The 23,191-nt window shown below is 40.0% G+C and overlaps 1 protein-coding gene across 1 annotated transcript in view; it reads right to left on the minus strand.

The window, feature by feature from the left end:
* Positions 1-23,191, minus strand: part of LOC124873398 (ephrin type-B receptor 3-like) — a 68,719-nt gene that overhangs the window by 3,290 nt on the left and 42,238 nt on the right. Inside the window, exons 4-15 of the mRNA XM_047374031.1 lie at positions 18,700-18,855; positions 17,488-17,823; positions 15,327-15,451; positions 12,448-12,610; positions 12,022-12,130; positions 10,463-10,515; positions 10,144-10,266; positions 8,101-8,348; positions 6,627-6,842; positions 5,733-5,882; positions 4,861-5,060; positions 1,338-1,493 (exon numbers count right to left, since the gene is read on the minus strand). Coding sequence (XP_047229987.1) covers positions 1,338-1,493; positions 4,861-5,060; positions 5,733-5,882; positions 6,627-6,842; positions 8,101-8,348; positions 10,144-10,266; positions 10,463-10,515; positions 12,022-12,130; positions 12,448-12,610; positions 15,327-15,451; positions 17,488-17,823; positions 18,700-18,855 — 2,035 coding nt within the window. The remainder of the gene's footprint in view (positions 1-1,337; positions 1,494-4,860; positions 5,061-5,732; positions 5,883-6,626; positions 6,843-8,100; positions 8,349-10,143; positions 10,267-10,462; positions 10,516-12,021; positions 12,131-12,447; positions 12,611-15,326; positions 15,452-17,487; positions 17,824-18,699; positions 18,856-23,191) is intronic.

Genomic DNA, 23,191 nt, shown 5'->3' on the forward strand with positions numbered 1-23,191 from the left:
ACATTTTTTCAGAAGCCTTTTATCTGCTTTAGGTGTTATTTGTAGGCCTGATACTTCTTTTGTCTTCCAGTTGTCCACTTTTTAAATTTTCCAATGCACACTTTGGAGGACTCTCTGGAAGCCTAACGTACTACTGATAAAACCTTCTTTAGAAGATAATCAGAGTTTTCAGGTAAACAAATAATCTCAGGTTTAACACTTTTTTTTAGTACTGTAGACACTTATAATAAATACTTTAATGACAAAATTAATCTTTAATCTCAACTTAAAAATATTCAGAGAGGACTCATGAATTTTCTGTCATTGTTTATATGGTGTAATTTAATGATAGGGTCTCTAGCACTGTCCAGCAACATTAAAGGACCCTCTAGCTTCCTCTCGCTTATTTGATGTCACCAGCGAACAGGTGGGAAGAGAGCAGATCTTGTCTCTTATTCTTATTCTAAATAGAGATAGCACCAATGACTCTGTGGCTCTGAGTATGAAGATATGGACTCACAGAGAAACAGGCACACATATTCACGTCCATTCTGATTCTGTCAAATCAAAGTGCAAGGAACAAATGAAGAGTGTATTTTTTTCTTTCATATTTTGCCATCCCCTTCACCATAGCAGCGGTGGATGAAATTAAAATAAATGGGAACCATTAGAGGAATTACTGGCCATTAAGGGCAACAGAGAGCCACAGTACGCCACACCTGTCAGCCTAGCCAAATTGAAACAAATTACCCCCACCTCCACTGCTTATTATACAGCTAATGAGAACGATTTATTTATCATTATATTCCTAATTCACTTATTTGATCATCACCAGCCTCTGATTTACATGGTTTCTGTGACATCATTTCCTGTTTGTAAACATGACAAATGCTGGGTCAGCTATCAGCTAAAAATGATAATTACGAAGCTTGTTTTACAAGCTGCAATGCTCTTTTATACTGCTTACATTTAAGTTTTGCAACAAATGTGTTTCTTTACAAGGCTCATGATTATCTAAATTGTCTGTTAAATATTTGTGTTAATATTATTAAAGAATGGTGTCTTTACCCAAGATATATTGTGCATACTGTCAAACAGTAACAGTATACAACAATTTCCTTTTTTTCAAAAGAAAAGCGAGATTTCTATTAAACCAACTAAACTGATAAAATATGCTTTATTGTTAAGGTTTTGACTTTGTCATTCCCTTAGTTTCTGCTAAAGGCCAACTGCTTCCACACCCTTTTTAATTTAACTACGAGGTTATTTTTACTCCCTCAAGGTCAATTCGTATAATTCTAATTTGACTCTCAAAGTCGACACAGTCAATCACTTTAGCCCTGATTAGCTCCACTCACTCTGCCGTCATCTGGGCTACCAGGTCAAAGGAGGCAAATCCGGCGTTGACAAAGTTGTCACGGTAGCGGCCCATCTTGATGGCATCCAGCCAGTCCCCCACAGTGGTGAAAGTGGTATAGTCTGGCACACAGCGATCAAGCAAGGGCTGGGATACCCTACATCAGGGGAGGAGCAGGGAAGGAGGAGAGAGAAAGAGAGACAGAGAGAGAGGGTTAAGCTCACTGCTCTATTGCCTCTACCGGCCAACCTCACCCCCCAAGCGCCACCTCTCCATTTCTCTGAATCTCCTTCTCTTTTCTCCTACTCTCCTCCTCCATGCAGGATGTAAGGAGTTTTGTGCAATGAGGCTAGGGACTTTTATGGTCGTGGAGAGACTGGCCGTAGGCTTGGGTGGTGGATGCTGGCACTGCTGCTGGTGAGGCATGGTCATGTGGTAGTAATCAATGGATTTTTTAGCATTTCTGTCTAACTCATGTAAAATTTCCAGAAGCCTCAATGAATCCTGTAATCATCTTTTCCTTTTTTTTCTTTTGTCTTCCATTCTGCTCATTCTTTTGCAATGCAATGTCAATGTGTGTGTCACTGGCACTGGCAACACAGAAAAACACCTTTGAAATTCAATTTATGTTGTTGGGTGCATTCCCATTCGTAAACCTTTTCACAAACATGGTTTAAATCTGATCTGTAAAGAATGGATTTCATGTGGTTGTTTTGGTCAGTTAAAATCAAATCTAGACCATCTGGAAGAACATTAGTTTGGCTTGCGTTGTATGAATGTTAGGCCTTTAGGCAGGCAATTGCTGGATTTACAGTACTTTCTGTAAGAGCTAACACAACCAACGGATGAATGGAACACAGATTCAAAGAGGTGGACAGACACACTTTGAAAACACAAAAATATCTCTGGAATGTAATCACAGACCATGTTCACATGTACTAGTGGTAACCTGTGACTGACTCATGATGCAAGAATACACTGTGTGCATTTAAGTTTCTTAAATGTCTTCTTTGATCCTTAAAATTTAAGTACAGTATTTTGGACATTTTTGCAAAAAAACAAACAAAAAACAAAAAAACCCAGCCCTAATCATTGCTAAAGATAAAGAGACCACCTTGGAAGTTTAAATAAAATTGTGTAAAAGCTAACAGTGAATTAGAGAGGATAAACAAGAGTTGAGGTGGAGGTGTATAGGATGACGGAGGAGGTGAGGGAAGGTAAATGAGCAGAAACAGTTGAGGGAGCAGGCCCAGAGAAAGAGCACCACTGTCTCTTCTCTTCTCTGCTCTGTTGATCTCTGTCATCCTTTTTGAAGGTATTAGATTCATTAACAATTAAAAGGGGAATGAAAAGAGAGAAAGAGAGAGGAAAGGCATAGTAGGGGGGGAGGTAATAACAGTGATACAGAGGCTCCATTGAGTGGTGCAGATGGAGTGATTTTTAACAAGGCCTGTGCTTCGGAGCCCAAGGGCCTCAGGCTGTCGTTAACGCCAGACTCTGGCTTCTCTTAATTGAGTATTGTTAGCTCTGTTTCTCTAAAGTTGGCTTAGGCTGGGCTGAAACTATTGCCGGCCACATGTAAGCCAAAGGCAGTGGCACAGCAGCAAAGGTTGATAATCCTGTGAGCTAGCTAGTAAGTTTGCTAAAAGTCAAACCTAAATTCACAAAGAGCTATGAGAATCCTAACAGAGGAGGTGTATCCGTTTCTACAAAGGGCCTATTTGATGCTTTACATTTTAAGAAGTTTGGGGACATGCTATGTTGAGTTTGTCAAGTGTGAATTAGGCATGGACCCTTACTAATATAAAGGTTATGGTTTCAAAATCACAACATTTTTACCTCATATCATTCCTACGGTTTAAAGTCTTTTTTATAAAATACCAAAAAGCAGGAGTTTTCTCTAGCTATATGGAGTAGAGAGTAATGCAGCAATTCCCCTTCCCCACTTGTTGTTTGGCACTGCCAAAGACGGCTGCTAAACCTTTTCTGATTATTTCTGGACACACAAACATGGACAGTCATGGTATGGAAGCTAAAGGAGGACCACCCGTTACCCATTAGGGTGACACTGTTTTAAAACTATGGATGACAATCTATGAGAGGCATGTCTTTTAGGCATCCAACTGTGGCCTCTAGCGGAGCAGTTAGCCTGACTAACCAGCTCATATCAGCTTGTCATACTTGTTTTATAAAAGAGCATATGTAGAAAAATAAAATCATAGAATTCTGTGCAATATGCATGTTTACTGAAAAACTAATAAGAGCTTAGGACACATTATTTTCTCTTGTTCAAGTCTAATGAAAGTAATAAAAAAATTATATTGTTAAATTATAACAGCACTCATACAAAAAACTGTAGCTTTTCTGTTTTACAGAGAATTATTTGAAAACTTAATGCCTTAATACCATGATATTCTTAAATAAGGTTGTACCATGAGTATTTTATACAGGCTCATGCCTAATGTGAATCTATTTTGTTATCAAAACAGCAAAATATAAAGTGGAAAGGACATTATTCATGGCACCGGCATGAAACATCATGGCACTGAAGCCATTTTGGTAATGTACTTCTAAATTCATTGTACAACAATTAAAGGACATCATGTCAGACAGTGTTTTTGAAACTTCAGTCGACCGGCTCTGCAGTGCCATCTCACACTACTCCCCTGTTAAGTTTGTCGGCAGGAGGCCACCCCTCTGCTGGCCCGCTTAATATCTTGTTAGTGGCTAATTAAAAGACGCTCACATCTCTTTTTTACATCGCCCTAATCGAGCTAATTAACCACAAGCCTAATCTTCTAAGAACGTCACTCCAGTGGCCAATCGAGACCCTTGTCTCCCTCGTGAGCCCAACCCAGGATTGTCTGAGGCCCTCCCTCAAGACAGAAAGATCCTGATGCAGGGACAGAAAGGTAGGTCACCCCTTTACTATATCCTCCAACTCTACAGCCTTCTGAGCTCTGAACTATTTCCAAGAAATACGTTTCAAATGTAGATTAATCAGCTAAATGTAGATGCAACGTTATTGACTGAACTCCCAGTTGCTGGATGACCTGCTTTAGGGGCGATATTGAGCAGTGGTAATTTGGATGTGTGTATTGTTTAACGCTCCATTTGTGAGTAATAAAGATTTGCATGTACACTTTATATGGTCTCAAATCACTCCTACAGCTGAATCAGTTATGTACACTTTGTCCAGAATCTTTGCAAACCATTTGAGCTCAGGTGCAAAAAGACTGACCAGACATAACACCCCAAGTCAAACAGCCCATTAGATAACCTTACTAGCAAATAAAATATATTTCATTACTCTTGAAACATATGCCTTGATCACACCAGAAGAGATTTTTGCAAAGGTTTCAACACAGTTGAAAACCTTATTGAAACTGAAAGCATCTCCAACATTTGTTTTTTTAATTGCCTGTACATCTAAAACAAATAATCAAGTATTTACTTTCAAGCTCTTACTGACAGAACTGATATGCACTTAATGTGAAATGTCCATAATCCTATATAGGACTTACCCAGTGGACTGTGTGCTGTTGGTGACCAATTTGAGGCTGGCTGCATTGCGAATAAGTTTATCCAGCGTGGCAACAATCTGGGTGAATTTGGGCCGCAGGTTCCTTTCCTTCACCCAGCAGTCCAGCATGAGCTGGTGTAGGGCTGTGGGGCAGTCCATGGGTGGGGGCAGTCGATAATCCTGCTCTACGGCATTTATCACCTTAGCAAAGAAAACAGAAATATTACATTTACAAATAATATTATGTTTGCAAATAATTTTCAACTGTCGATATTTTAAAAACTTCATAATTCCATTCAATCTAACAAGGTTCCCAGGTTAGGTACTGTATGGTGGATCATCCACTATACAGTACCTAACACTGAAAGTTCTTCTCCACATATTCATTCAAAGTCCATAAAGTTTAGGAAAGTCAGTGCTTACATTTGTGATGGCAGGAAAGAAATGACACACCCTGTTGGCATTTACAGTTAGTGCCAAAATTGTTAATACCCCTAAGAGATTTAGTTTTGAAATGATTTTTATTCAACTGAGAAGCTTTTTTGTTTTTTTGGTTGACATGACACATCTATCCTAAAGGAGAATAAACAGATATACTGGGGGTATTAAAAAACACTTTCTCAGGATGAGTTCAATTTCAAAAGAACATGCCATATCAAAATATGTTTATTACCTTCTCAAAAATCTTTTGAAAGACTGGCAATACAACTGTCAAAACATTTTTTATAACGATAGATAGCATCTGACAGTTGTTACAGAGATTTGATGACCCTAAAATGTCACTCTCTGTTGAAGTTCCAGTTAGCTTTGGAGATTGTATGAAGAACAATGTGTCTAAACAAAAAAAAAAAAAAACTAATCCAACTAACTTACATCTTGATTGCTCATGTCCCAATACGGCCGCTCGCCATACGACATAACTTCCCACATGACGATGCCGTAGCTCCACACGTCACTGGCCGAGGTGAACTTCCTGTAGGCAATAGCTTCAGGAGCTGTCCAGCGGATGGGAATTTTCCCCCCCTGTGGATATGCGAATGAGTAGGTGAGCATGAAATACTGGAGGGATGGAGCACAGACAGAGAGGCAGAATCACACACACAAGAGGGGAAGAGAAAGGGTGAGAAACAAAACTCCAAAGGGATGTGTTAATGCACAACACATGGGTGCATGCTGTAGAACTCAAACACCCAAAACACACAAGGTTAGTCAACATTTAGACAAAAATGAATACAAACACATGAAGCTTTTAGAATATTTAATGTTCTGCAAAATGTTTTGTTTTTTTTCCACCATGGTTCCAAAGTCCTTTCATGCAAACAGATAACAAACTCAGTTGTTAGTGTGATGTCAGAGGTCTGATGCTTGCAGTGTTTCTCAAAATATAGAATATGTTTAAATTTTAATAATGGTGTTTTTTGTAAACAGAAGACCTGACATTACTCTTTTTTTTGGACATAGCTCTTGATGCTTTTTTCTTTTTAGCTTGTGTTTTGCAACCCTAAAGAGATTTTTCAGTCAATCTGATTCACAGGTGAAATCCACAGGAAGAGCCATGTTTATGCCTTACAATACAAGAAGTATGAAATGCACATTGTACTGGCAATAACAGACAGAACAGTGGAGCAATGTGGGCAAAATCTGTTAATTCATGTGTGAAAGGTGCTGAAATCAAAACAACAGCCAATAAAAACAATTAACATACCAATGTTAAAACATGCAGTCACCTTGTAAACATTTAAACATGTAATGTGTACACTGACTCACAAGAGAGCTGGTATAGGTGGGATCTGTGGGGTCGTCTTCGAGGAATCGGGACAACCCAAAATCTGACACTTTACACACCAGATTGCTGTTAACGAGGATGTTGCGTGCAGCCAGGTCTCTGTGCACGTAGTTCATGTCTGACAGGTATTTCATGCCTGCTGCAATACCACGCAACATACCAACCAACTGGATCACTGTGAACTGCCCGTCATTGAGCTGGTGAAGGGAGACAGAATGACAAAGTTAAATTAGATAGTGGATCAAAGTTGCATATTCAAAGGAATCCATGGAACATTCTTCTCTCTTTTAACTATTTATACTGCTACATATCCTTTTATTTTCGCTGTCTACTTCTGTCTTATCTTCTTCTTTCACCTGTAATCATAACACTGCAATCATATCACATTGTCTTTGTGCTTTTCCTGCAAACTCATTCCTCACCACTCACTTCTCTATACCTCACTGTTTTGTTTCATTTTATTTGTCAGTGATTGTGTGCTGTGACCGAGGCAGAGAATCATTGGAAACTGACTTTGAGGCGGAGATTCATTGGAAATTGAGCTCTTTAAAAGTCAGCAGCATCACAAAAGCCAGATTTTCCAAATATCTGCCATGAACACTGTGGCTGATTTTAAGTAGACCTTTCGATGGTCAAAACATTCTGACACAAAAATCTGAATGTTCTCATTTGCTAAGGAGTTTTGATAATTAAAAACATCAAAGATTCATATTTTAGAGAGATAATACATGTAAGGCACTTGGGTTACATCCACCAAAAAGCAAAAAGGTTCAATGATATTGGATACAAATTTTTGGCCTTATAACATAACATCATAAATTAAAGGGAGGAAGGACAAATTAATAGTTTATGTTTATAAACGTAACTGAAATCCATTCACTGTGTATTTGAAAGGTTTGTTCCTGTCCTGTTGGGTTTTAGGGTAAAAATTGTTAAATAAACCATAGAAAAAATTGACTAGTAAACATTTCTCATTGATGGTCTGTTTAAAAATTTTTTGCTACTACTTGATAGGATAAAATGTTCTGCACTGTGTATCGGTGTAAAATTACAACCTCAAGATAATGTAAACAGAATTCAACTAAATAAATCCGAAACCTGTTTTTGGATTTAAGTCTTGAAATCCCTAGCTCATTCCCAGTCCCAATGACCAGCAGACATGTCTGGGTATGTCGTAGAAAATTGTTTAGTTTTAAATAACTCTTTACATCACTAAAAAGAAAAAAAGGTTCAATGACTGTGATTGGATACAATTGTTTGGCCTTATAACATAACATTATAAAGTAAAGGGGGGAAGGACAAATGAATAGCTTATGTTTTTTGTTTCTGGTTAACAGACAGGTTCTCTGTCAATCCCAAAAGGAAACCCAATGATCTTATATTGCATTTACACAGATTGTCTAATTTCAGAGTTACAGAATGGCTGACGTGTTTAATTGTAACTGTTTTTCTTACCCTTAGAAAAGAGTCCAGGGCCCCGTTTTCCATGAATTCAGTCACAATCATCACTGGCCGACTCTTGGTGACTACTCCTTCCAGTCGAATAATATTGGGGTGATCAAACTGGCCCATGATGGATGCTTCAGACAGGAAGTCTCGCCTCTGGCGATCAGTGTAGCCCACCTTTAGGGTCTTGATGGCCACAATTATTTCCCGACGCCCGGGCAGCTTCAGGCGACCACGACATACTTCCCCAAACTCTCCTGTGAGAGTCCAGGTAAGACAGCAGGAGAAACAGCAAAAGAGGAAGAGGAGAGATGGAAGAGAGGCATGATGGAAGAGTGGAGGAGAGTGGGGGAAAAGAGGGGAAAGGGAACAGTTAACTGGTTAGAACCAAGGAGCCAGGGAGGGGGAGGAGGAAGGTTGAGTCAGGGGCAACTTTAAGAGAAGCCAGGACTTAAGGCTAGTCTTTGAGGGATGGTGGTGAAATGGGACAATAACTTTGTATTGTTAGGCTAAACACTAAGATAAGCATGGTGATGGACAGTTATGATACTTATGAGTGAAAAATTATGGAACTTGAACAAACAAATTTGAAATTAAAATCAAACAGAGTGGATTAAGTTGGTAGGATAAGTGAAGCTGGGGGGGTGGGATTGTGGATCAGGAAGGAGGTGCTAAGCTTCATTGGGGCTGGAAAGACGGGAGCAGGAGGAAGAGATGGGTGGAGACAAAAGTTTTGGGGGTTTTGCGGTTGTGGATGATTTATATTTATATTCTACACCAAGCATGTGCAAGAAAAATTAGGTGATGAGAGTGACATGTGTCAGTGGGTGCAAAGGTGACAAAATGGGGTAAGTCAGGGAAGGGTCAGCAAGGGGAATGGATGGATGGGGGTTGGATTAAGGAAGGGATAAAGGAGATGAAGGGGAAAGGAAAGACAGGGGTTGAGGGTTTGTCACTTTGAATGCGAATGCTGGAAAGCGACTGGTTTCAAGTTGTAGCCTCAGCAGTAAACTGTCGTAGTAGTAGTAGCAGCAGCAGTAGTATTGGTAGTAGTAGAAGTAGTAGTAGGGGATTCCCATCTCTGCCATCACAACGTCCTCCATAATTGCTCATATACATATGTTAATAAAACCAACCTCACACGGCATAGTCCTGCAGCTTTTAAGCAGAGACATTACTTTCAAATATGTCAGATTCATAAAATAATTCACTCTCTACAACATCATGTTGGGATTGGGGGCTTTTAAATTAAAGGAGAGACAACCACATGATGGAAAAGGTGGAAGTAATAGAAACTAGGGTCAAATATAATGATTCAGTGGAACCTCTTTTTCTTTAATGAAGAGGTTCTCCAGATAATAAGTGGGTAGGGATACAGACAATCCTGGACAAGAGACAATATATATAACATTATGCCATTATCAGATGGATCCTGTGTTTGTTATGCCCTTTTAGGGAGAAGGGAATGTTTATTTTAATAAAACATTCTCCTAAATTTATTTTACACTAATATACCAAATATTTCAAATTCAAATAATTTACTGTCAAATTAAAGCAAAACGTTTACACACTGGCATGCAGAGCAGAAAAAAATATTATCTTCAGTAACAGATCTTGTATGCAAGGGGCTATTGTATTGACATCATGCAAAATCTGTCTGCAGTGGATTCAAAAAGACTTGTCTATGTCTTTTTGTTCTTATTAGTTTTCTTGTTTCAGGATTGGGGTCAAGATCAGGAGAAGAGTGAAATAATTATCCATTTTACAAGAGGTATTAAAACGTCTCTTTATTTGCATGGTGCACTGTGAGTCACACTAACTTAAGGCAGAAGGAATTAATAATTATTTCAAAATAAGGAGGCTGGGTGCTGGAGAAATTACTAAGATTGGTAAAGGGATCCTAAAAGGTGACAAGTGTGGCAGGGGTGGGAGGAAAAAGAGGACTAACGATGAATTGAGTGAAAGTACCGCTTGGTGTGAAGTCCTCTAACGGTATGGCCTGGAGGTGACTAGCAGTCTTCCCCCTGTAGCTCAGGAGCTTTGGTGGGTTACCTGCGCCAATGACCTCCTCGATCTTCACGCAGGACACGTCAATCTCCTTGGCAAACTCGCGCACTGCTTCATTGGGATCCTCATAGGTGAAGGGGTCAATGTAGACCTTCATTCCGGGTGTAACTATTGGGGATTCAATTGCAAGAACAGGGAAGTGAATCTATGCTGCCAAATAAAGTTTGAGCAACAAATATTTAGATCAGCCAATTTACTTTATGACTCTGCTAAACAACTGATGTCATGGGAGCAGTTTGTCAGTCACTGAAACAGTTAATTAACAGCTCAGTATATAAAAGGGAATCTTAGCAAAGATACTTACTGTACTGCTGGAGTTTCTCTGTGTACTCTGACTCTGAACCATTTCTTTGTTTTCTGTAGAGAAGGATGAGAACACAAACTAAGTCACATGCACTTGTGGAATTTAAGTACTGGAAACTAACAAAGGCACCATGAGATAACAGATCTCGGCCTGAGAAATTCCTGGTCTTAATATCAGATGTAGCTATACTGTGATGTGGCTTTGTAAAAATGTTTAGATTCTTTATCTAAAAGCAAGGGATTCACTGATAAAGATTATATCAGCCACTGGTGGGAAAATGATTCTTTTGTAGACACTTCAATGTAAGTCTAAACAAAAAGAATATCTTATAATGAAGAAGCAAGTAAAAGCTATTCACTCTGAGTTGCACCAAAATGAGCAGCCAACACAAAAGAAGGACCAAACAGTAAGCTCAGCTGTATTGCCTTACTCGCCCTACAGACATCACACTTTTCCTCCTAATTTAATTTGATTCCACTCGTCTCTATACAGACTCTAGCACTCTTGGATTTATCCTTTCTTTGCATGTTTTTCATTTCTGTGTTATATTTCTCACATATGTTTTCAGTTTGCCTAATCTCACGTTCCTGCAGAGGTCCAGTTTGCGTTGCAAAGGGGTGGGGGCCACAGATTGGGGACTGGGTTGTTAAAATTACATGTTAATGTGCTTCCTTTGTTGTCTAACCACTAACTGGGGCAAAAAAAACACCCAATGGTGATTTGCATCTTATTTCAAATTCTAATTTTCTTCTGGTATATGCAGGAGCTATGTGTTCCGTATTATTACTATTTTCTCCTTCTTCTTCAGGGGCAGTCAGAGCTGTGGCTAAGCCAAGACCCTGAGAGAGACACAATGTAGCGGTGTTAAAATAGAAGAGAGCGAAGGCAGAATGATAGAGGGGGGAGGGGGGATCGGGGAGATTATTATTCAGTCTAGCATGACCGATGCCCACGCTTGTCAGTCGCTGCCTGAACTGGCTTGTAGAGGGAGCTCAGTGGGCAACAGTCAGCAATGAATGCCAGTCATTTAGACGTACGCACTCACACATTGCATTTGTTACTTGACAAATGAGTTGTATGTGGATAACTGAGTGCGGTTAGACACAGCTGATGCAGAATCAGACTTTTTTAAGCAGCACTTCACATTTTCCCAGTCAGTTGGGCTAAACGAACGTGGATGCATTCTGAGATCCTTGTGGTCAGGCATTCGCAAGGTTGATTTTGAGTGCTGAGCTACGAGTGCAGGCCTATCAGGTTCAACATCTGCTATCGGATGTAGCATCCACTAACCACAGCAGCATTTTTGTCAAAGCTGTTTAATATTCAGAGATACAGAAGGCTAATCTGGCATTCAGTGGGCTCGCAGGTGGTCCAGCAATTCACTGAGACTGCTCTGCGGTTGTTTAGAGGACATGCAAACAAGATGACATTTGAAGCTCTTTCTGTTTTCTTTCAGTTGAAAAATATGCTCAAATGTTATTTTACATTTGAAGAAGTGTTTTGCCACATTATTTATTTATTACTTATTCACAGTACTCTTTCAAATGTTATATTCCTACCTGAGGCAGACAATACCGATGACCACAACTGCGATGATAAAGACCAAGGCTGTTGTAATGGATCCAACGATGAGTGGCAGCTGCTCCTGCCATGACTTTGGGGGGTCGGCTATAGATGTAATATATAGAACACTTAGAGATTTAGGTAAAACAGAGAGAAATCAGAAGCTAACAGATGTAAGCTTCTTACAAAGATTACAAAATTAGGTTTTGACCTTTTTTTAATATAGCTGACTGATCAATAAAATGCTGAGCAATGCTACTGGGAAATGGTAGATTTCCAAATTATAAATCCCATTCTCTACAAGAATTTCAAATTCTCTTTAATGAAAAATTTACAAAAAGGCATTTGAATATCCACCATGTGCATAAGGATAAGACAAATTTTTATCAAACCAAATTTACAAAAGTAGTGGTGTAACTTACTATTCAGATTGGTGCTAAAGTCTGCTGGGGTACTGTAACGGCCATAGCCAGCCACCGTTCTGGCCCGGACTTGAACAACATACGGTGTACCAGCCTTAAGACCCTCAATGCGGGCGTTGCTCCTTTGGGCAGTCATGGTGTGGGCAATGGCCTCACCTTGATCCTGTATAAACAAAGATGAGTGAAGAAAATTCTGTAAACAATTTAACCTGTTTTATTATTGTCTCCTATTTTCAAACCTTCTTGAGATTCTCATGCAGGGAGATAGAAAAGAACTAGATTAATAGCACACATTATGTTAACCCAATGTTACAGGGCAACAAAAAAGTCTGTCATAAGAGGAGGCCCTTTGATGGAGGCCCATCAAAACTTGTAAGAATATGTTTTTTTCATAACTGACTGAACCTACAGGGGTTGGACAATGAAACTGAAACACCTGTCATTTTAGTGTGGGAGGTTTCATGGCTAAATTGGACCAGCCTGGTAGCCAGTATTCATTGATTGCACATTGCACCAGTAAGAGCAGAGTGTGAAGGTTCAATTAGCAGGGTAAGTGCACAGTTTTGCTCAAAATATTGAAATGCACACAACATTATGGGTGACATACCAGAGTTCAAAAGAGGACAAATTGTTGGTGCACGTCTTGCTGGTGCATCTGTGAACAAGACAGCAAGTCTTTGTGATGTATCAACAGCCACAGTATCCAGGGTAATGTCAGCATACCACCAAGAAGGACGAACTACATCCAACAGGATTAACTGTGGACGCAAGAGGAAGCTGTCTGAAAGGGATGTTCGGGTGCTAACCCGGATTGTATCCAAAAAACATAAAACCACGGCTGCCCAAATCACGGCAGAATTAAATGTGCACCTCAACTCTCCCGTTTCCACCAGAACTGTCCATCGAGAGCTCCACAGGGTCAATATACACGGCCAGGCTGCTACAGCCAAACCTTTGCTCACACATGCCACTGCCAAACGTCGGTTTCATTGGTGCAAGGAGCGCAAATCTTGGGCTGTGGACAATGTGAAACATGTATTGTTCTCTGATGAGACCACCTTTACTGTTTTCCCCACATCCGGGAGAGTTACGGTGTGGAGAAGCCCCAAAGAAGCGTACCACCCAGACTGTTGCATGCCCAAAGTGAAGCATGGGGGTGGATCAGTGATGGTTTGGGCTGCCATATCATGGCATTCCCTAGGCCCAATACTTGTGCTAGATGGGCGTGTAACTGCCAAGGACTACCGAACCATTCTTGAGGACCATGTGCATCCAATGGTTCAAACATTGTATCCTGAAGGCGGTGCCGTGTATCAGGATGACAATGCACCAATACACACAAGAAGACTGGTGAAAGATTGGTTTGATAAACATGAAAGTGAAGTTGAACATCTCCAAAGGCCTGCACAGTCACCAGATCTATGTGAGTCAGGAAACCTTTTCCTCCACCAGTATCACGTAGTGACCTGGCCACTATCCTGCAAGAAGAATGGCTTAAAATCCCTCTGGCCATTGTGCAGGACTTGTATATGTCATTCCCAAGACCAATTGACGCTGTATTAGCCGCAAAAGGAGGCCCTACACAATACTAATAAATTATTGTGGTCTAAAACCAGGTGTTTCAGTTTCATTGTCCAACCTCTGTATGTTTCTGTGTTGGCCACCAAAGCATTGGCTCCAGCAACTGAAACACATACTTTTGCTGTTCCAAAAAAACACTCAAGGGATTGGAGAGGAACTAGGGGTCATTTACTGGTCATTTTACCCATTTCATCATTGCTTTCTTTTGTAGTTTTGGTATTTTCCTACCCAGGTTTTGCTGGGTACGAAAATGGAGCTATGAAAATGTGCCGACCATCCGTCAGTCCATACCAGCCACTGAAAGGTTTCATGCTCGCTATGACAACCAATTATCTAATTTTCTAAAGTGTACCATGTAAATTAGGTTTTATAACTCTAAATCTACCAGTAGAAGGTCACTTAGTGTTATTTTGGTTTGACCATCATAACCTATAATATTTTATAAGTGTGAACTGATCCAAGTAAAGAACTCAAGCCTAATACATGGACAAATTTTGCAATTTAAAACTTTAGGAAAATACTATACAATTAAATTAGATTAGCACCGTATTTATTACTTCGCCATGCTCCTGACTATGGTAGCCGTAATGCTCCATAATGCTTACCAAAGTCGTACTAAAACATCTTGACAGAGTGCCATGTACCACACAAAATCACTTTGAGGTTAGTAAGCACAACCAGAATTAATCCATATATAAGGTGCTCCGTATTATAAGGCGCACTGTCGTTTTTTGAGAAAATTTAAGGATTTTAAGTGCGCCTTATAGTCTGAAAAGTACGGTATCTGTATGATTTGAGAATTTTTTGACAAGTTATCTCCATAACCTATGAAAGTATATATTTACAAAGAAAAGAAACTGGTATGCAATGGTTTAAGTACACTGTCAAGTAGGAAGGAGCAAATTGGCGAAGCATAGGTATGAAATAGAGGAGAGAATTAGGGAAGAGGTGATTTAACTTGATTGGTACTAGGCTCGAACCAGCATTGTAACAGCTTTGGTCAAAATAGAGAGTACGTTTCAAGAGAAACATTGTAATGCAAGTGGAGGGGTAAACAGATTCAGAACATAATGGAAGGAAAGGATTGGGAGGGCCCAGACATAGGAAGAATGGAATAAGGAATTGAAAGAAGGACAGAATGTTCCAACAAGAACAGAAGTGGTGACTGGCCTCTGAGCATCCATGTGTGTATCAAAAGAGGCATTGTCTTCCACATTTACAGAAACAGATGAAACATAGGCCTTGCTAATCAATGAAATTGGATTAAGTAAGATATATTTAGTGACACTATTGCTTACCTTCTCATGGTACTTAATCTCATAATCCAGAATGATTCCATTGGGGTTTTCTGGAGGAAGCCAGGATAGACTCATGGTGCTTGCTGTGGCTGCCATTAGATGAACCGTGGGCACTGCAGAGGGAGCTACACGGGTAAAAAAGTAAGGAATACTTGGTTTAGTTATGGTTTTCTATTATTTCTTTCAAAGTTCGTTTTTGTTGTTTTGGTACTCCAAACAAAACATCTGAGGCAGTGAGCTTTGTGAAACACTGCTGACACTAGTTAGTATGCTGAACCCATCCCAGCTAATGCTAAAATTCTATGTCTCAGAGTGCTGGAGCAAGTAGAGGAGATAATACTCTGACGCTAAAAGAATCAAACAGCAAAAATATGCATACATTTCTCAAACATATTACATGTTCCATATAAATGCTAGAAAAAAATCACACACAGAAAGTACATATGTAGATGTTTCACAATTACAAAGTCTCATTGTTTTTTGTGCATATGGTAGTGAAAATGTAACAATACCTCCATAAACTACTTCATAAAATATGCACAGAATGTGAATGCTTAAATTATTCTTTAAATACCATTCCAGACAGCACCAAACATAGTGCCATCCACCCACTTGAGCTTTCCATGCTTTTTCTTTTTCAATGCACCTATCGACAACCAAGCTGTGTGCCTTCTTGACTTGCTTCCTATTTTCTAAGTTGGTCGTGTTCTTTAACTCTGACTCACTCCCCTTTCTCTGTCTATTGCCTGTGTCTTTTAGCTTCCGCCATCAGTCTCTAGTGGCACCTTTTACCAGAAATAAACTTCAGGGCTTTTCTCTTTGAGCACCAAGTCATTTTCCCTGTTTTTGTTCACACCTCCTTAGATCTATCAAGTTTGCCCTCCCCAACCCCTGTATTTTCATTCCGCCCTTGCATTTTTGACCAAGACTGTCTTCTATGTATCTCACTATCTTTCGTCCCCAGAATAGTTTCCTAAGTCTTTTCCTTTTAAGCCAACCCAATTTATTTCTTCTTTTTATGTCTCTCCTTCTCCAACAGAAGACAATACTTCCTAGGGAGGGCCCCTGGATACTTTGGTGGAAGGATTAGAGGCCCTCCGCTGGGGGAGCATGTTGCAGTAACCATGGAGGTGGCCCCTGAGGCTTATAACCACCCTTCGTTTTTATTTTTGTCTTTAAAAGGAGAATGCACATCCTGAGTCATGGGACTCCACAAATGGATAATCTTATCACAGTTGATGCACTTTTGCCCTGTTCCTCTCCTCTATTGCTCTCTCTCTGCACTTTAAGCACTGTGTATGGACAGTCATCTCTGCCATCCCACTGCCAGACCCCTTTATAAAACAATGAGGCCCCTCACATGGGGGTCTGGGAGACCTTTGGGTCCTACACTCACAAAAGCATTCCAAGAGCGTCTTTTAGGAGCATGCACACAAGGTTAGAGGTGAGGAGGACATGGCCATGGATAGAAGAGAAAGGGGCTGAAGCAAAGCATAATCTGGGTTGTTGTCTGAGCCTAGCCACAGCAAATTTAACATAGCGGCTAAACACAACCAAGGCACAACTTAAGAGCCCTGGGAGAGTCTCAGCAAAGAGACTTTTTTTAAGACCAAAGGTATTGAGTAAACTCAAGATCTCAGAAATGTATTGGGGTAATTTAAGGTTTAAGAAACCTTATGAAATATAGAACTACAAAGCATTTATGGAAAGAAAATATCTGGAACCCTGACAATGACTAATAACATATAAATGAATAGCACATGCTATAAACTGTTGTTTGATTCCAAATAATCCACATGCAATATTGTTTAATCTCGACCATAATTACTATGGTGACATATTTCCTACTGTTTCTTTAAGATGAAGAAGCAGTGGGCTGAAGCCAGTGGGCAGCTAAAATACTGAAGGTTTAATACATTGCTGAGCTGTTTCTATTTCAAGAAATTTTAGAAAGAGAATAGTGTGGGTTTGTGTAAAAGGACCCTTTTAATTCTATTCTCATTCAACAATATCTTCCTTCTCAGTCTATTTCTTCACTTAGGGAATATGTAACAAACTCTTACAAGGATACAATATAATTTGTTTCCATACTATGAAAGTTTTCACTGCCTGCAAATTCAAATTCAATGTCTGCCAGGTAGCCACAAAGTTGCATACCCACCGGCCTGATTCGTTGTGATGTTCACTGAGGCAAACTGAGGCGTATAGGGGCTCTTGTTGGACACACCGTTAACCGCCTGGATCTCAAAGCTATACTGCGTGTGGGCTTGGAGGTTGCGGACTGTCACACGGCGCTGTGTCAGGCCCAAGTGGCGTGGAGAAATGTCCACATTGTCATCGCATCGTGAACACATTCCTCGCTCAGGCAGGCACTTTTTACAGATGACGTTAAAAAGGATGTCCTCGCGGCCACCCATATCCCGAGGTTCGCTCCATTCTAGCAGCAGCGATGTTTCGTTAACGCTCGAGATGACACTGCGTGGAGCCGACGGAACAGCTGCGAAAGCGAGGTAAAGGCATAGATGAGATGAGGAAAATTGCTTGGAAATGAGATCGAATTTAATCTCCATGCACAATAGGTGTAAAAAATTGTCTTGGTGACAGTACAGAGAATTCTTGACAATAGACAGTTATATTGTGGTACATAGAATACATATCATTACACTGTATACACATACTTTCATTATTCCACAGCTGTTTTCAGCACAATTCATGTCCCAATAATTTCCCTGGTGCTCAGCTATTAGTACATATTTCATGCATAAACTAGAGTATTTTTTCTTTCCAACTTGCAAAAGACTGTTCCAGCAGTTCTTCAGAAAGAAAGAGGACAGGAGTTTAAATTTGAATTGCATGCTTATTTCCACCGTGACTGTGTGTGTGTAAAATGCTGCAGGGAACAAGTAAGACAAACTATTGCCAGAGCCCTGGCAATTCTTATCCAATTAACGGAGCCTTATCTCACACTGTGGGAGAATCAGACCCCCACCACACAGCAGCAGGAAGAAAAAGAGGATCTTTGCTCTTTACTATTTGACTGAATTTTCTCCTACATTTGCATGTTTGTTTTTAATGAAGGTATAGCTACAGGAAAAAAAATGCGCCACTTTCTGCAGGTCGAGGGGCAGCAACACAGAGAGCTATGGAGCGGGAGGGCTTGGATAATAAAGTTTTGATAATGTTGGGAAAGTAAGCAGCTCTGTTTGCCATTTGTGGGACGGGATGGGAATGTTCTCCTCGGTGCTTTTATCAGCCACTGAAAGAACAATTCAAACAGGAAACCTGGGTGAACATTTACTACACCTCCATAAATTTGTCTCATGATCAGAACTCCCTTCAATATCTGGAAAATGTAAGAGAAGGATTTACTTACTGGTGCATGGGGAGTCTGGAGTATCTGTGTCAGAGCGATAATAAGCATTTCGACAGGAACAAATGCTGGCTGCTCCAGAGGTGGCTCGACTATTGGCTGGGCATGGAAAACATGGGCCATCCCCTTGTTTGGACTTGAAGGAGCCTTGGCCGCAAGCTGATGGTAACAGATAAGAACCCAGATAAGAAGAAAAATGTGAATAACATTGCAAATATTTATTTCAGCTGTCTTTACAGGTTGCTTCTGAGCAGCTATTGTATAGAAAAGTTTATGGTTTTCTTAAATAAAACCTGGAAAAAGCAGTTTTAAAAACAATGGCTAATCATTTGAATTTTTCAAAGAAACAAACAAGTAAAAACGTTATTACAGATCCTATTTCTGTAAATAGTATATACATCCTCAACCTCATACACTCTTCTGACTTGCCTATAGTAAATTCCTTCCCAACATTCTCTCATGGAAGAAGAGAGAATTATTTTAATGCAGTGTTGCTCAGTTGGCAAAAGCCTATGGTTATAGGCACCGTCATCCATTCACCAATCAGGCTTAGTATGACCACTGAAAGGTGAAGTGAATAACACAGATTATGTCTTCAGTATGGCACCTAGAATATATTAGGCAGTAAGAAAACAAGTATACAAATTTAGACAAAATGTGGGACTAAGTCATTGCTTTGCAAGTCACAAGTAAGTCTCATATCTTACACCCAAGTCTCAAATCAACACATTAAAGTCCCAAGTTAAGTCCAAGTAATTCACTTTTTATTTAAAGTCCTAAATGATGCATTTGACCAAACATGCACTTTAACCACAGAGTACCAATTTACAGTTTCTAAATTTCTAAAATATTTTAAAGATATATTCCTTTGCTAAAGCAACCAGCAAGAACAACTGAACTTCAAAAACATCAGCAAATCGGTAATGATCTTGTTTTTCACAGTAAATCCTAAGTGAAATTGAGGAAAAAAATAGTTAAGAGATTAAGAAAAAATAAAAATATTTAATTTTATACACAAAGAATATATATGTCCATGTTGACCAACTGCAAACGCACAAACATACATTTACAACATCATATGAGTAATATCAGATTTTTAAAATAAAGCAAATTATTTATTTGAAGCTATATAACTTTTTGATCAAGTTGATTTTATTAGACATGAGTATGGGGCTGCTGGCTACCAGCCTAGATGCACTGCCTTTTTAGGGGTTTAGACCCACAGTCGGTCTTAAGGAAGGTGCTTCTGTCTGTATTTAAAATCTTACTGAAAGTGCCTTATCATTACTGTGCAGAATTGTGCTGTGTAGTAGCCTAACTGTTGTTTGGGTAATGCCACAAACAGCTTTATTTTTTCTTTTTTTTTTCTTCTAACTTTGTGCACACCCTTTTGATAGAGCTGGACAACAGGAGATTTCCACCACCTTCTGCATCTTTGCTGTCATTGTAGGATGCAGAAGAACATCAGGTAAACAAGATAGTAGATGCAGCATACAGGAGGAGGAAATAATGGCAGATTGCCAGGGGTGCACAGTGGGCTGGATCACATCCTTGGCACAGTTCCATTGTTGCGTACAAGGCATGGTTCTGTAAAAACATAATTTCTGCCCAGCTAAAGATCTCAGTTAATTTCAAATCAAACGAGTCTAAGTGAAGTTATAAGTCATTGGTTTGAAAGTCCAATTCAAGTCTTGAGAACTTCTATATTTTTTAGCTTAAATAGCTAAAGACGTTTATGTTGATTCTGATTTAAAGTTGTCTACCGACAGTGTATAATGGCTGGTCACCTATGGGGTTGCATAGTTGCAGATCCTTCCAGCATAGAAATTCTACAAATCAGCAAAGATTGGTTTGAAAAGAAGGACCTTGAGTTGTGTTGACTTGGCCACCAGATTCCCAAATCTCAGTCTAATCAGGCATTTTTGGGATGTGCATGACAAACGAGTCAAATCCATGAAGGCACAACATTGTCATGGATTGGATTTAAAGGATTTCCTGTCAATATCTTGGTGCCAGACACAATAGCCTATCTTCAGGGGTCTAGTGGAGTCCATTTCTAAATGTGTAAGGGCTATTTTAGCAGCAAAAGGGAGACTAGGCATTTGGTCACAATTCTACGTCTAGTCAGTGTACATAGTCGACACTTAAACAGTTAAAATTATTGCTGCTTGTAAATAAAATTAACCTACGCAACTTTTGTAAGTCCACATAGCGAAGAGGTGTCACAGAAGGAATCATTGTTAACAGAATTTGACTAGAACAAGCATAATGCCTTTTTTTATTTGAAAAAACCTTTCACATAGTTTTACTTAAACTGGTTCTTGATAAACTGATGTCTTATTAATCATCTGAAAACACTGTTATCCTTTAGAAAAGTGATATCTCCAGTTATAGCTGCTATTTAGAAGTTTATAACACCACTGATAAGTAGCAGACGTGGAGAGTAACCATAACATCATCATTGTGATCCAGAACCCTTTGGCGGGCTTCATATCTTTCATAAACTGTCTTGTTAAAAGATGAATGAGCTTGCCGCCATGGTTAACAAAAGAAGACAGAAGAAGGTAAGGCAGGCGAAGTTTACTATGGCCTGTTGATTAGCTGACCCACCGGTACAGTGGCTCGTCAATGTCAAGGACATCGTGCAAAGTTTGTCCTTCTGGATGATGATTAGCACTAAGCTTCTGTGGTGAATTTATATCCCCCACTGAAAAAATAAAACCCTGGAGGTCACATCAACCAGGGTAGCACACTGCTCCTGTTGTTCTCTTGCTTAAAAGCTTCAATATTAGCTCAAAACCGCCAGTCGGCTACACTGTGTACACTAGCACTAAGTGTATTTGTTCTTCCAGCATTAATCAGAGTCATCCACACTGCCGGCTACCAGGAAGTGCTGCTTGATAAACAGATAAGAAATCGGCTCCAGTTATACTAGGTTGTAGAACAACATTTTCGATTGGTATCATAACCTCTGTAAGTTCATGTACACCAAGCAAGAGTAAACTACAAGAAATTTCTTGACTAACGGTGGATGAAATATTAGTTCTTGAACACGCTGGGCCTGACCACAGATGTATTGAGTGCATTTCCATTAAAATAGGCTATCTTTCATTTTCATGAAAAAGGTTAAAAGTGCTGATCAATCACTTGCAGTGAGTAAGGGGGTCATCCTCCTCCTTTCATCCATTTTTCCCTTAGAGGAACCATTAAAGAATGAAGCAGAAAGACAGACAAGTAGTAGAGAAAAAGGAGGGGGGTGCAGGCATAAAAATGCTAATCCTTTAACCCCCCCCCCCCCCCCCCCACAACCCACACACACACACACACACACACACACACACACACACCCACATCCTTTCTGCACTCCCCTGTGTCCTATCCTCTCATGCAGAACATAGAGCTTAAGGAACTGATTAGAATGTATGCTGAAATTGGAAAGTGTGAGGCATGAAGAAAGTAAAGAATATTGTGTGGGGGGTGGGTGAAAAATGTGCGGCAAAAAAAAGTTCATCGATTAATATTAATGCTGACATCCCAAGTGTATCTCTGGTGGCTTATTAATGAGAGCAACAGCCTTCAGATTAGGAGAGAATGTGTAAATGGTAAATGGACTGAACTTATATAGTGCTTTTCCAGTCATGCAGACCACTCAAAGCGCTTTACACTAGAGGCACATTCACCCGATCGCACTCACTATCGCTCACACCCCGATACACAGATCGGTAGGCAACTTGAGGTTAAGTGCCTTGCCCAGGGGCACATCAATATATGGCAGGAGGAAGCTGGAATCAAACCCACAACCTTCTGATTGCAAGACGACTACTCTTCCTACTGAGCCACAGCCGCCTGCTCACCCTCTGTAAGTACCTACTTACACAGGGAAAAGGATTCACCACATGCTCGAACAAGAATAGAAAAGCTCAAAAGGGAGGATGCACAGTAAAAAGACGACGGGCAAAGAGAGTAAAGTCACAAATTGGTCAAGAAGAGGAAAAAAGAGCAAACATGAGAAAAGGTGACGTGAAAAAAAAAAGATGGGAATTTACCCCTTTTGGTTTTCAGTGATTAGGAAATGCTTTATCAGGGCCCAGTCACTGGAGCTTTTACTTTTCTTATATAGACACTCACTCAGCTGAGAATGTTTTTCCAGAACCTGTCAACATAAAGTCTTCAAGATTTCAATGCCTCATTATGAGAATATAAGGTATTGAAGAAATTCTCAGTCTCATCTCTTTCTGCTGAGAGAAAGAATGAGCCTCTAATCCCAAGAAAGCCCAACCCCCCACAAAGCGAACATGCAAAGACATCGCACAATCAGTCTTAGCCGATCAATAACCCTGCTTGCGCCTGACCCTCTCCTCACTTTTTTTCTGCTCTCTTCATTTGACCTACACACTCCGAGCCCAATTTCATGCCCCATAGCCATCAGCACACACAAACAGTTTCCATTTATCCTTCAGTCTTCTCCTGCTGTCACCTGCACTCCAGTCAGAGA

This window comes from Girardinichthys multiradiatus, chromosome 9 (assembly GCF_021462225.1).
Source record: "Girardinichthys multiradiatus isolate DD_20200921_A chromosome 9, DD_fGirMul_XY1, whole genome shotgun sequence".
Lineage (NCBI taxonomy): Eukaryota > Metazoa > Chordata > Actinopteri > Cyprinodontiformes > Goodeidae > Girardinichthys > Girardinichthys multiradiatus.